The sequence below is a fragment of the Propithecus coquereli genome, unplaced genomic scaffold, assembly GCF_000956105.1.
Source record: "Propithecus coquereli isolate 6110/MARCELLA unplaced genomic scaffold, Pcoq_1.0 Scaffold172, whole genome shotgun sequence".
Taxonomy (NCBI): domain Eukaryota; kingdom Metazoa; phylum Chordata; class Mammalia; order Primates; family Indriidae; genus Propithecus; species Propithecus coquereli.
In genome coordinates this window covers 5,604,536-5,619,156 of record NW_012141858.1, presented here as the reverse complement: position 1 = coordinate 5,619,156, position 14,621 = coordinate 5,604,536, and the positions used below count along the sequence as shown (strand labels likewise).

General features: G+C 34.5%; 1 protein-coding gene across 1 annotated transcript in view; it reads right to left on the bottom strand.

Moving 5' to 3' along the window:
• The window catches only part of TBC1D15 (TBC1 domain family, member 15), a 74,628-nt gene that overhangs the window by 22,029 nt on the left and 37,978 nt on the right, over positions 1 to 14,621 (bottom strand). Inside the window, exons 5-10 of the mRNA XM_012642022.1 lie at positions 11,833 to 12,043; positions 5,075 to 5,177; positions 4,055 to 4,105; positions 3,552 to 3,749; positions 531 to 659; positions 255 to 391 (exon numbers count right to left, since the gene is read on the bottom strand). Of these exons, the coding sequence (XP_012497476.1) occupies positions 255 to 391; positions 531 to 659; positions 3,552 to 3,749; positions 4,055 to 4,105; positions 5,075 to 5,177; positions 11,833 to 12,043 (829 nt within the window). The remainder of the gene's footprint in view (positions 1 to 254; positions 392 to 530; positions 660 to 3,551; positions 3,750 to 4,054; positions 4,106 to 5,074; positions 5,178 to 11,832; positions 12,044 to 14,621) is intronic.

The following is a 14,621-nucleotide window of genomic DNA, read 5'->3' as shown; positions in this document are numbered from 1 at the left end:
AAGCACGCATATTAAATATATTAATAAAAAAGGCAATACTATAAGTTCACAAAACCTACATATAAATAGGAAAACTAATATTTAAGAGGTAGTTTTATATATTAAAATAGTTCAATTCAGTGAATACTATCTTGTTTTTTACTTCTAGATTCTAAAGATGTAAGCAGCTGCCAGAAAGCTTAAATAACTCAAAGTATACAGTAGATAATATAGCCGTTAGCGGGACTGATGAGTCTTTCCAGGCTGAACCTTACTAAACAAGGTGAATGCCACTGGGGTGTGTGCCTCCTTCGCGTAACCCACAGAACTTCAAGTAAGGAAGAATATCCTCCCCTAGGCTTAAGGGTATACCCTTACCCAATCCCTCCAAGGACATCATTAGCACCTCACTCTGTCGAATTCAATCCAGAAATTTTAAGGAATCATTCATCAAAGAAATAAAAAAGTTCATTCTTCCCATAAAAAAAAAACATAACAACCCTGAATACTAGCAGTTTATGATACAATCCATAGTAGAGTGTTTAAATTACCCCTCTAAATATCATCTGCTTCATATTATCTACATTTAAAATTCTTCCTTCAGAATCAATGTTCTTAGTCCATTCTTCTAGTGATACTGGCTCTCTCCTTTGAACAACAGGTCTTTCTCCCAAATCAATCTAAAATAAGAAGATAAACAATAACAAGTACATTTTTAACCAGTGAAATGAAACCGAGGTATACAGAAACTAAATCTAAAATACTATTTTTCGGACATGAGTTCTAATACTCCTACTGAACACACAACTGGGTTACAAATTCAGAGACAGGAAATCCCACAGACTAAAAACATTTGTTGGCCATGTGCGGTGGCTCACACCTGTAATCCTAGCACTTCAGGAGGCAGAGCTGAGAGGATCGCTCGAGGCCAGGGGTTTCCACTCTAGCCTGAGCAACATAGCAAGACTCTGTCTCAAAAATAAAATAAAAACATTTGTTACTTTTTTAAAAAAACAAGGTTCTTTGCTGTTTTGTGTTCAATTACATAAGTACAGAACATTCAACATGTAAATTCTATCAGAAACCTTCAAACCAAATGGCATGCTGTATTACTACGGTCTGCACCCCCAGGATATGGACCGCTACCAGCCTGTGGCCTGTTAGGAACTGGGCCACGCAGTAGGAGGTGAGCGGTGGGCAAGTAAGCGAAGCTTCATCTGTATTTACAGCAGCTCCCCATCGCTTGCATCACCGCCTGAGCTCTGCCTGTCAGACCAGCAGTGGCATTAGATTCTCACAGGAGCGTGAACCCTACTGTAAACTGTGTGTGGGATGGATCTAGGTTATGCACTCCTTATGAGAATCTAATGCCTGATGATCTGAGGTGGAGCTGAGGTGGTGATGCAAGCACAGGGGAGCAGCTACAGATACAGATTATCATTAGCAGAGAGGTTTGACTGCACAATAAATGTAATGCCCTTGAATCATCCCGAAACCACCTCCTCCCAATACCCTGGCCTGGTCTGTGGAAAAATCGTCTTCCACGAAACCGGTCCCTGATGCCGAAAAGGTTGGGGATCGTGGCCGTATTATTTATAAAGAGAGAATACATAATTATTTCATTAATCATATGCTCAAATTAGCTTTTCTTCCAAACTAAAGTTTGTAATTCTCAGAACTGATTCATGACCATTAGCTCCACTTGGCATTTTTTACAGCTTTTGATTCAATTAACATATGTTTGTAATTAAAACATTAGGTTATTAAATATGAAATGTCCAATTTCCTTAAGTGCCAAGTTTGACAGTTGACATTTCACTTTGACACTTCTAGTTTTATTTTTATTGTGAAGGTATTTAATACAACCTCTGTCTTTTAAATACACATTTGATTTGTGATTATCTTTAATTTTTTTTTTAGAGCAATTTTTGTGAAATAATTCAAAAATTCTTGTTATTTTTCAAATAGAAGTACCATTGGGGAACCTATGAAGCACAAATAGCTCAAAATATCAACAAAGTGTTTGGGAAGGATATGGCTAATGAACACACAGTACGTCGATGGTTTGAGAAGTTCTGTGTGGTGATTTTATTTTTGAAAATGAGCCACATGGGTGACCTGAGACTAAGGTGGATAATGATGAGCTGAAAGCTGTAGTGAAAGCGAATACATCTCAACCTGAATATGAATTAGCAGCAAGGGTTTGACATTACCATTCCAATACTATTGGATCATTTGAAACAAATCGGCAAGGTAAAGAAGATAGATAGATAGGATCCGCATGAATTAAACGAGCGTCAGAAGAGAAATCATCTCAAAGCTAGCCTTTCTTTGCTGTCACAAAATTAAAGGCGAACCATTTCTACACCATATTGTTACATGTGATGAAAAATGGATGCTCTTTGACAATTGCAAGCGTTTGGCACAATGGTTGGATAAAGATAAAGTGCCAAAACATGGTCCAAAACCAAATATTCATCAAAAAAAGCTAATGGTGTCTGGTGGTCCAGCACTGACATTATCCACTACAACTTCAGGAAACTTGGTCAATCGATTACAATGGATATCTACTGCAACCAACTGGATGAAATGATGAGGATGCTTGCAATTAAGCAACTGAGATTCGTCAACAGAGATAAGATAATCTTATTGCAAGACAACATTCAACCACATTTTTCACAAACAACACTGCTCAAACTACAGAAGCTGGACTTGGAAACTCTGTCATCTACCATATTCACCAGACCTCACTTCAATTGACTATCACTTCTTCCAGGCTTCAGACCACTTTTTGCAAGGAAAAATATTCAATTCTTAATAAGTTGTGGAAAACACCTTTTGTGATTTCACTGCCACTCGCTCTCTAGGCTTCTTTGCTGCTGGTATAAACAAGCTACTGTTAAGGTGGCAAAACTGTGTTGACAGTTTAGGCGCATATTTTGATTAACTGTACTGCTTCTTGTTTGAGATATAATAAACTACACTTTTGATTCAAAATTGGACATTTCATATTTAACAACCTAACACCATTTGCAAGATAAACCCTTTTACAATTTAGATATTTATGATGTTCTAACTATGTGCAAGCCTAGAATTGTAGCAAATTCAAAAGTCTTGTTGAGTATACATAAAGATTTGCCATAATTTAAAGCCAAAACCCATCTCATTTAAAAATGTAAAAATGCACATGAGAATGAAAGCCCTAAAGTATTATCCTGACTAGCTACCGCCGATACCTACTGAGCAAACACAAAGGAGGAACAGAACTGAGTGGCAACAGGCGAGGCTCACTCTTCACTCACTGCTACGTGCTAAATAAACAATCTGTTCCTATCAAAAGGTTAATCAAAGAAAAGAAACCCAACATTAATAGAGAAAATGTAAGATGGGGAACAAATCAAGAATTTGGTGGCAGGACAAGCATCAATTGTTCAGATATATTAGCCAGCAAAAAGTTCTAAGAATAGATTATGGGAAAGAAGTAGATAGCACCAAAATTGAATTTCTATAGTGTTCAGTACACATTCTCCTGTTAAAATATCAGAGCTGTATTAATATAAATCTCCACTCACTCTTGTGATGACTTCAAATCCTGGTTCTTCTTGTTGATTTATCTTTAGACCTGGAATAGCATCACTAAGAAAATCTGCCATTTCTGAAGGTGGTCGTTGATGTGTAGAGGGATCACTGCCTCTCAAACTATCAAAAATGTAGTTTGTGACTTTGGAAAATCCTACCATAGTTGCTGTATAAGGATCCTTTTTAATTTTCTATGTAGTAGGAAGAAAAATATTAGCATTATTAATTCAAATAAAGAATAAAAATACTTCATCACGGGAAATAAAGCAAAATTTTTTAAGGGGGGAAAATCAGAACTAAAACAGTGTTCTAAGATTATCTTAAAATTTTATTTTCTTTCTTGGAAGAAAAATTTAAATTTTCTAAGCCAACCTTTTCATTTGGTTAAAATAGCATAATACATGGCAAGTTAATACTACTGATTGAATTGCAGATAAGTAAATGATTTGCAGGCTTCATTCAATCTGCATACATCAGAAATATATGCAGGGCTTACTTTCCAGTGGTGAATGGCCCACAACAGCTTGCTTCTGTCTAGCAGTCCTGCCTTCATGAAAAAAAAATATTTCTTAAAGTGTGCACTACCACACCAGTCTAACACAAAATATCTGATGACTAAATTTAAAAGCTCACAGTATTTAAATATTGGCTGACATTTTAATCTAATTATCTGAATAGTAAATCATGCTGACAAGAATAATTTGCTCTGAAACAGTGCTGTCCTTGAAAACAGCAAAAGGTTTTTCTGTTGATACATCCTAAGATTACTTCTGAAGCCCAAACTGCTTGCTCATATTTAGCAAAAAGTTATTTATTAAATAACTGATTATTCTGACAATCAGAAAAATTGTCCCCTCATTTTCTATTTTAAATAGTTTTTAACTCTTCTGTCTTTCTTCCTAAAAAGTTCCCTCTTTACCCTGTTAATCTCTACATCTTTAAAACCAAGGAGAGTGTAGCTGGGACGTAATAAGCACTTGAACAGTTGTTAAATGAATATGTGAATAAAGAAATGAATAAACCATCTCTGTTTACATAGTATTCTAAGTGAAAATAAACAAATTTTATTTTTGCCTATGTTACGTTTTTAGCCAAATACAAGAACATACTCAAATACTTTTAGGGGAATTAGATTATCATGGACCCAAAACAACCTACTTAAATGCAAAGTAAAATATTTAAATCAGATTTTTGTCTGAATTGATCATTAATTAATTCAAAGTGGCTTACCCCATGACCCTTGGCCTAATCAATTAAATCTATGATAATAAAAATCTACTGATATCCAATTTCAGTACAACAAAGGGAAAAATTGCCTTAAGAGAGTAACTAAGAACCAAAGAAGCTTCTGAGTCTTGCAAATAATATGAACATTTCTACAAAATTACAAATAATAATTCCATAAAGATTACACAGACATGCCTCATTCTGTGTACTCTGAGAAGATGAGAGGTAGGGGGTATAAAAAATGGAGTTAGAGTAATAGATTATTACAGGATAGATTTAAGAAACATACCTGTATTAAACCATATGCAGGTTCATCAAGAAGATTTTCAAATGACTGTGAAAGACTCTTATTCTGACAATTCACAAGAAGTGTTCTTTTATCCTGTGAAGATCTGTAATTAAAAAAGGAGATATGTAGAAAATACTAACACACTGCATCAATTACTACCTGAATAATTACTAATGCATAGTTAATTTTTATATCAAAAAAATTTCAATGTGCAGTTCTAGAACAGTTCCCCATGAATACAATATTAGCAAATATTTAGTAACTTTTTTAATTGACCTTCAAAACTATACTACATGAAACACAAAACTGATACTTAATAAATTTTACATAACAAATATAAAACAAATAAAGGATCTTTTTACCCCAGATAAAGCCAAGAAGAGTAAATTGTACTGAACCCAAATTCTTGACCAGAATTACAATAGAAAAGCCTTACAATGTATCTGACTTTATTATCATAAAAAGTAAAAGAAAGCCAAAATACACTTTAGGATTCATCAGTATACAATATGTACAATATAGAAAAATATGTCATATTTTGAAATGGTTTCCAACTTCATTTCATAGCACGGTAGTACTGCAATATAAGATGTTAAAAATATAAGAAAATATATTAGTTATTTGGTAAAGATCATCAATCATTCTAATGATAATTATAAACACACACATCTGAACATATTTAACAAGATTATTAAGTACATATCAGATAATAGTGTAGTTCTTGCTTATTAAGCTCTGGAACCAAGTCTCTCTCCATATTTCTTAATAACTACAGAATAAATAAAATGTTTTCTGCATAGACACCTAATTTCAAGTAATCAGATGTATTATCCAGTCTTTTTCTATTCAGTAAGTTTTATGACTTAGTAAGTCAGTTGTAATAAATCTACAACTTTTCTATGTTTAAAATAAAAATCAAATGTGTCATTTTGCTGCTATATACCTCTAGTTTATTACAATGTTTGAGATAAGATCTTTAATAACAGTTATCTCTTTTCAATTCTAACAAAACAGGATGCAACAGTAACACTAGAGGGGATATGAAATCCAAAACAGATCTCATTCTTACACAGTCAGAAACAGCACTCGATCTACGATGACAACAGTAGCCAATAAACCCCTTGGCTTTTTAAAAGGAGTTGAGGTTGAGTCATTTGATAAAGGAAAAAATACGTTTTAAAACATTCACTTTTCATTAAACACAGTTTTCTAAACATTTTGAGGGGTCATATTTAATATGAAGACCTACAGATTCTCTCACAAGGTATTTTTGAAATGATAGGTCAACTTTTAAATGTAGGATCAGAAAAGTAGCTAATATAGGAATAAATTTTTTTCCTAGCACAGTGTTGCTGGCACTGTGACTATTAGTTTGTTTCTAACAATTAAGTCAAATTACTTCTTTAAAATCTAAATAAAAATGATCATGGACATCAAAATACTGCCTACTCATGTAGAAGGGTAGTCAATATGCGATCTTTAGCTATCTCAGCTGAGATAATTCTATGACTTCTTATCTAAAACAGTGGCCACTAAACAGGAGTTGGAAAGAAGAAATGACTGCCTTACCAATAAGCAACCACAAATACTTTTCTTAAAAGAAAATATTTCATTTTTTTAAACTAATACTCTGTGATGGGGGTTGGGGAGGGTCTACCAGGAGAAGAATATGAAGAAATTTAGAACCTGACTGCCCCAAAGGAAATCAACAAAACGTTAAAAAAAAAAAAAAAAAAAGTACATCAGTCAAGGGACAAGTAGCATAATGTCAGGCAACTGCAGAGCTCACTAAAAGGAGGACTTACATTTCAGAATATTATTACAATCATTCCACCTGTCATGTTACCACATTGATTTAATCTATAAATATGTATTCTGGGAAACTGATCTCTGATGCCAACATTATTCAAAACTTTCAAACTCATTGCAACAGTAAGGTGAACTTTTAATGACCCTAACACTAGCCATTCTATTAGAACCTACTATACAGTTTAAAAACCATGGTCTAATATCACAACTACTGAAGCATATCTCCTGAAAATTCTGAAGTCAGTCCCAGGCTTTGGGGTGCACCTCTCCTAAAGACCTTCAGAATAAATTCAGAAATTGTAAGTTGAACAACATTTGCGCACTGAGATGTAGCAGTAACTATTTTATATTACTATTGAGAATGACCAATATGTAAAGTTAAAGAAATAAAATAGTATTGCAATGGATAATAATAAAAAATGTGAATAAAAAATAAGTTAATGTTTACAATGTTGAAATTTTACATCTAAACCTTAATCATTTAAATAGTTGATGCTGTGTGATGATATAACCAATTTGGCTTTTCAGAAGAATATTTTACTGCTTGGATAGCTATATACTAATGTAAAAATGGCCCAATATACAAAATAATTTAATGGAATCAACAGGCCTCACTCTAAGCCTAGCAACCAACTTTGTTCAGAAAGATAAGAAAAATGTACTTGTAGCACATTCTTTTACCCAAGTGAATATCACGTTTCAAATGATGACAAATGAAAACATTTACAAACATCAATGAATATGACAATTTGTTTTCCTGGTAGATAAGAATACCACCTGAGAAATACTAAGCCTCAAGAAAGTGGCCTATTTTGCACTGACTAGATCTGGCTGGTGAGACTGAAAGACGTTATTATGCTTGACTGGTCTAGCCGAGCGCCTCTTCCTGGCTCTTGTACGGCTACCCAATCCGTAGATCATTGGCAATCTTTGCTCATCCATATAGTAAGACCCTGCTCCTGTAAGAGGAAGGTCTGCTCTTTAGGAAGGAAAACTTAATTCATTAGGGGACATATTAAAAAGACAATACGGCAACAGATGCAAGCCATGTTCTTTAATTTAGCTTAATCAAAATAAAACGATAACTGGTCTAATTATCCTGGTTTTGAACTAAGAAGACATCTGACAGGAAATGAAACCTCCATAGCTGACACCTCGGTAGAATTAAAAAATTGGGGATAACACCTGAAAACTTTCATTTCTTTGAACCTTAACTTAGAAATTTGGGATTCACTTGGATCATAACTAACAAGAACAAAGGCCTTTAAAATCCTCCTTAAGAATTTGATAGTGGGAGATGACTTTCACAAATTTGAGACTTTTTTCATACTAAAGTATCTTTATTCTACTACTTGGACTCATTACATAATCTACGGTGAGCTATATGGCACAATATAATTGGGCATAATTTGTGACAAATAAAAAATAGGGAGCACTTATTTTCAGCCTCGAGTAGAGGGGCCTTGCACTGTTCTTATGCATTTCAGACCATTCATGGGCCGAAAGCAAACTGCCTCCCACCCAGTGTCACAGGAGAATACACAAAGGAGAAGTGACTGATATTAGGGGAGTAGCTTTTGAAGTAGTCACTTCAGAACTACCACATCCTGGTGGACCATAAACTCGGTGACTAAGCTCAGTGAGAAGAGAACAAAGCGTAGGGAAGGTCAGTCTCCTCTGCTAGCTTTTTCTGACTACAGCATTAAAGACTGCAGTTAATCACTTACACTCACATCTAGTCCGACTTTATCCTTCCCTTAGTTGATTTCATTCTCTCCCAGAATTTCAATTACCGCACATGAAAAACTTTCAGATTATCCTTTTATACATATCCTTTTATTACTACAGCTGAAATTTTACATTTATTTAACTGATCCATGTCTCTCCCACAAATACTACAAAAGTCCATGAAGGCAGGGGCCATGTTTTATGATTCCTGCATCTTTCCAGCATGTAGCACTGCTGTATCTAAGAAAGACATAGTAGGCCTTTAAAAAAAAAAAAATACTTGAATGAAAAAAAAATGGAGGGAGGAACATCATTCCAAGGGTTTCACGTTTCCAAATGGAAATTAGCACTTTTCCTAAAGAACTCTCCTTCCCAGTGACTTATCTGCTAAGATTGGAAGACAGCAAGGTGCACGTCTGGCGTAACTCCTTCTATGCTCTCTTTCTCTTGGATCTGCTTGCAAACAGAGAAAGTGCTTTCATTCTGCTCTCATTCACATCCTAAGTGGTCTGTCCACACTAGAGAGGCTTGTGGTTATCCAGCACTGACAATAACTGGGTCAGTTTAAAACAAATTTGGGATAAATTATTATGATGCCACATGTCTAAGCCTCACCAATAATGGTATTTTTATTACCATCTCTGAGTCTTAACGCTTATTTCTCATTTCTTTATAAATTCAGAAAAGGAAACAAGGTTGCACTTACTCCCTTATGAAAACACCATGAACACACATTCAAGGTACACATACCCCTGTAGTTGCTTAAGTGGTTGTCCAGACTATCCTTGAACCCATCCAAGATAGAAAACTCTATCCCCTGAGCTAAAACCTGTCTCCTAATTTCAGTTTGGAGTCTTATAAAAGGTAATCCACAACTTATTTTTCACAATAACTTTTTCAAAGTTATTTGTCAAACTGATAATTATGATGCCATTTATTCATTCAACTAATATTTACTGTGCATCTCTTAAGTACCAGGCACTGTGGCTAGGAACTAGGAAGAAAATGGAAACAAGATATCTGTCCTTACAAAGTTTACATTCTAGAGTAAAATACAAAAGATGTACACAGACAAAATTATTTTATGCTAAGTGCCACGAAGGAAGCAAACAAGGAAATGAGACAGGGAGAAGGAATGGAGGTAGGAACCTACATTAGATGGAAGAGGGGCATCCTGGAAAGCCTCTCTTAGGAAATGACATTAAACTGAGACCTCAGGGATCAGAAAAGGAGGAGAATAATCCAGGCAAAAGAAACAGTATGAGTAAAGGACCTTAAGACAAGAAAGAGTTTAGGGGGTTTTAGGAACTGAAAGAAAATCATGTGGCTAGAATGCAAAAGAGAATAGCATGCAATGAGGTTTAAGAGATAAACAGCTAAAACAGGGCAGGACCTTGTTGACCAGAGTAAGAAGTATGGGTTTTATTTAATGCTGCACTGAAATGCCTATTCTTTAAGGTAAACTCCCATTATCCTTCAAATATTTTTCATAAGATGATTTTGATCCCTATCTTATACTGGTTATCTCTTCAACACAGTATAGTTAGTCCAGCACATTTAAAAGGTAGTGCTTAAATCTAAGCCCACTTCTCCAAAGTATGATCTTACCAGTAAAGAGGGGATACCACCACCCACATCCTAGATACTAACCTTTAATCAACAAATTCTCAGATCAAATGAGTTCTTCGGTGAGTTACTGATACTGAGCTTACACTAGGGTGCTAAAACCCCCAAGTCTTTAATGCCTACTACTAGAAAGCCATAACCTTCTGTTGTAATCATGACACTGCCTCTCCTGGAATCTACTTAACCCTCTCAATGGTAGCCTATTCATGGGTTCTCACTTCAAGATCCAAGATCCACACACCACCAACCAGGTCTGACTTTCTTACACTCACTGGTACTGAATAGCGTGTGTGATGCCAGCCAGAAGTGATCAACATAGTAAGGGAGGACCTCATGCCAGAAAATACATAGTCAAAATCTTTCAACTTGTGGATCGCTCCTAGCCTTATAGGATCTAAATTTAGGCAAGATGTTAAATTCGACTATAAAGTGAGGACATTATTAATGAAGTTAACAATCATCCCTGCAGTTACCCTAAGCCAAAAACCTCAACTTCTCCCTTCTCACCTCCACATAACCAATCACAAAATCTAATCCTGAGTACTTTTCCAATACTTCTTATCTTTCCTGTCACTCTCCTAGTTCAGGCCACCTTAATCTTATCTGGATGACTAGAACAACCTGATAACAAGACTTAAAGATCCTTTATGCTCTAGCCTTTACTCAGCTCTTTGGCCTCATCTTTAACTTTAGTACCCTCCCCACCCCATAATTTGCAGACCTGTAATACTGAACCACCTTGTCCTGTGATTACATTATGTTTGTGCTCTTTCCTCCATCTAAAACATCCTTCCCTCTAAATATCTTCCCTTGCAAGCTAATGTTCACTCATTTTTCAGGTCTCAACTTAGATGCTACTGTTTCCAGAAAGTCTTCCTTGAATCCCCCAGTCTGAATTAGGTACTCTTCCTCCCTTCCTGGGAGCTTCCAAAGCACTTTGTACTTCTTCCATCTTAGTTCTTAAATTTTAATGGCTATTCCCCTGTCGGCATCCTTCACAAGACCATAAATTCTCAGAGATCCAGGAACAATGCCTGTTTTGTTCACTGCTGAATATCAAGCAATTAGCACAGTGCTTGAGATGTAATAGATACTCAAAAAATATTTGCTAAGAGTAAGAACGAGTATGTACAGATGTGCATAGGTAAATAAATACATGACAAGATTTTTGGAAAGTGAGAAGGTGCTGTCTAACTCAGAAATAATTTTATAAAGAACTTAGACTTGCCTGACTTAAAGTTGCAACATTACACATAAAACTATATTTAACAGAAAATACATATCAAAGGGTAAATTAGGTAAATATATAATCCATAAATTAATATTAATGCATCATTCATTTAAATGTATAAAAAATACTGGACTACTTTTATTTGTAACAGTTATAAGATGTTAAGTCTCAGATTCAAATTACTAAAATGGCAACATTTTATTCAGTCATTGATCCAAAGAAGTCAATATCCCAGAAAAAACAAAGCTGCTCACGCCCTCATATGCACACAGGTCACTGATGTCCAGTGACAAGTAAAAATAGTTTGCTTCGGGATTAATACAACAATCCAATTTCAATAAGTAGAAAATAATTTGATACTTACTCACACAGTACCACATACTTTTCAAGAGAGTCAATCAGTAGTTTGCTATCTCCTTGGTGAAAGTGCAGAGCAGGGAGAACGACGTCATCCTTTAGACAGAATACCAAATACGACCAGCCCATACCCTCTTTATTTTGCTTGATTGATTTCAGGTCTGTCAAACTGAACAGGAATGACCATTTGCTTTTCCCATTTCTATGACTTGGAGCATCTTAAAAACAAGAAAGTGGGGCAAAATATTTTTGTTCACCTTTTTAAAAGGTACTGACAGTGATCTTCACGACTGCCTAACAGAAATTTGTTGAACCCAGGGAATCATTACAGCACTCATATTACTACGGCTTCCACCTATATTAGAAATGGTAACATCCATTTTCTTAAAAAGAATGATTTTTAAAATAATTATCCTATTGCATATAAATTTTAAAAATGTTATCCCTATGCGTAAAATATATACTTTGGCCAAAAAGTGACCACGGCTTTGGAAGCAGGCAGGCTGGGTTCACCTTGTAGCACTACCATCTTACCAAGTGAATGATCTGGGGCAAGTAATTGAATCTCTGAGGTTCATTAACTTCATCTGTAAAATGGAGATAATTATACTTACCTCCCAATGTTACTCTAAGAATTAAAAGAAAATACTTGCCAACTAACATAAGCCAAGTATATAGCAAATGCTTCATAAATGTTAATCTTTCACACTCCTTTCAAATAAGAATAGCATAATTCTCCCGGAGAGTCATTTTTTAAAAAACTACTTCTTCAATTCCTTTTGTAATTGTTTTCAGGAGATTACATTGATAATGAAGGTAAACATACTAACATTAAAAAAAAAAAAAAACACCAAAGTGAATATACAAACATTTTATTTGCAAAAGACCAAAGAACAGTGGAGAATCGAGGATGAAAAGATAACTAAGTCGTGAATATTTCAAAGACAATGAATACATTCAATCTTCTTGCTAAATTAACATTCTATTAAATTAAGACCTCAGTTCAAACCACAGTTACATAAAATATAGCATTTTCTAAGTTTGTGGCTTGTTTATAGAAGCTAAAATCCTAGGTTTGTCAACATTATCATAACTGCTAACAAGCAACTTAAAGATTAATTATTTTTAAAAAATTTAAAAAACAAAGGAAAAATGTTATCTTTCTTCTCACCAATGACACTAATAATCCACTTCTAATCTAAAATGTCACTTTATTTTAACAATTTAACTCAGATATAAGCACATCACATCTCTGAAATTTTTTTTAAAAACCCCTTTTCTCTAATATTTCTTAAGAAGTGTTATACTATCTTGTTACTCAAGCCTTTTATGAATTCCATCCCACACTATCAATTCCACAAAGATAAATTACATAGAAGACAGCCGCTTACAACACTTGATCAAATGACAGATTTATCAGTGTTGACCTGCATGCACATCACCTTTCTACATAGTTAGGAACATACAGCTCCATAATCTCCAACAAGATTTCCTAAACTGCAACACAGAAATCTGTCTATAGCTTACAGAGACCTCTCTCTGCAAGGAATGCAGGCACCATCAATGTCGCATGGACACTTTAACAAGTATCATTTGAAGAAGTCCAGAAAAGCTAAAGTAACTTATCTATAAACAATAACCTGCCTAACTTACATGCTAGTTTAGATGGTGAATTCATATGTAAGGCAGGTACTAAATTAAGTACCATGTGTATACTTGACTACTTTGCATAATGTTTCACTGGTATTTATATTATAGAGCTTGTAACACCACTATAAACTGACATCAAAGTGAGAACAAGTCTAGAATTCCAACTTATCCATGAATCATTTAAGTGTGAATGTACTTGGATTACATAGAAAAGGATATATACTATCAGCTTATTTGCAAAGATCAAATATATTTTCAAAGAAAAACAGCAATGATATAGACAATTTTTAAAATTAAATTTTTCAAATGCACAAAGTACTTAATCTAAATTAATGCAAGAAAATCATGGAGAATAGAGAATATTAAATACTACATGTAGGCTATATGGGTTAAGAGTTTGTGCACATTCAAAAATAAAGATTTTACATAGATTATCCGTTATTAATGGAAAAGACATATTAACATGCAAAAGAAAATGCTTCACATTTCCTCACGTAAAGCCTCTAACAAAGATGAGAAAAATATTACAAGTCAGTTTTGCAAGTCCCTCCACTAGACTATAAGCTTCATGGGAACAGGCAATTTATTTTGTTCATAGCTATATCCTCAGTGCTAGAAAAGCAGCTAGCATATAGTAGTAGGTATTCAAAGATATGAATAAATGAATTAACAACCTAGCACTAAGTCAACATAAAAATAATCTGCAAATTGTTTTGTTGCCAACAGCTAACCAGAAAGAATTGGTTACAAAGGAAAATTAACAGAAGTCAGTCAAGAGTTAATTCAAATTTTCCTTCTTTTCTACTTAAGGGTAAAGAAAATCAATTAGTTTTAACGAACTTACTACATCACCAAAAATATGTAAAAAGCATCTCCAACACACTGACATGAGAACACTGAATATAATAAGTATAATCAGTAAGTATCCGTATGTCTTGAATAGAATTAAGATCAAGGACATCACATTCTATTTGGATAGGTTTCCAGAACATGATGGCAGTCTGTTGTTTTTAGAAGAAATATTTCTAAAACATTTAAACTGCTATATAAAAACAAAGGATTCAGCAGTTGAAAGTCTTAATGAAATATAAAGTTAAATGCTTTAAAGAAATACAAAGTTAAGGCCAGGTGCGGTGGCTCACGCCT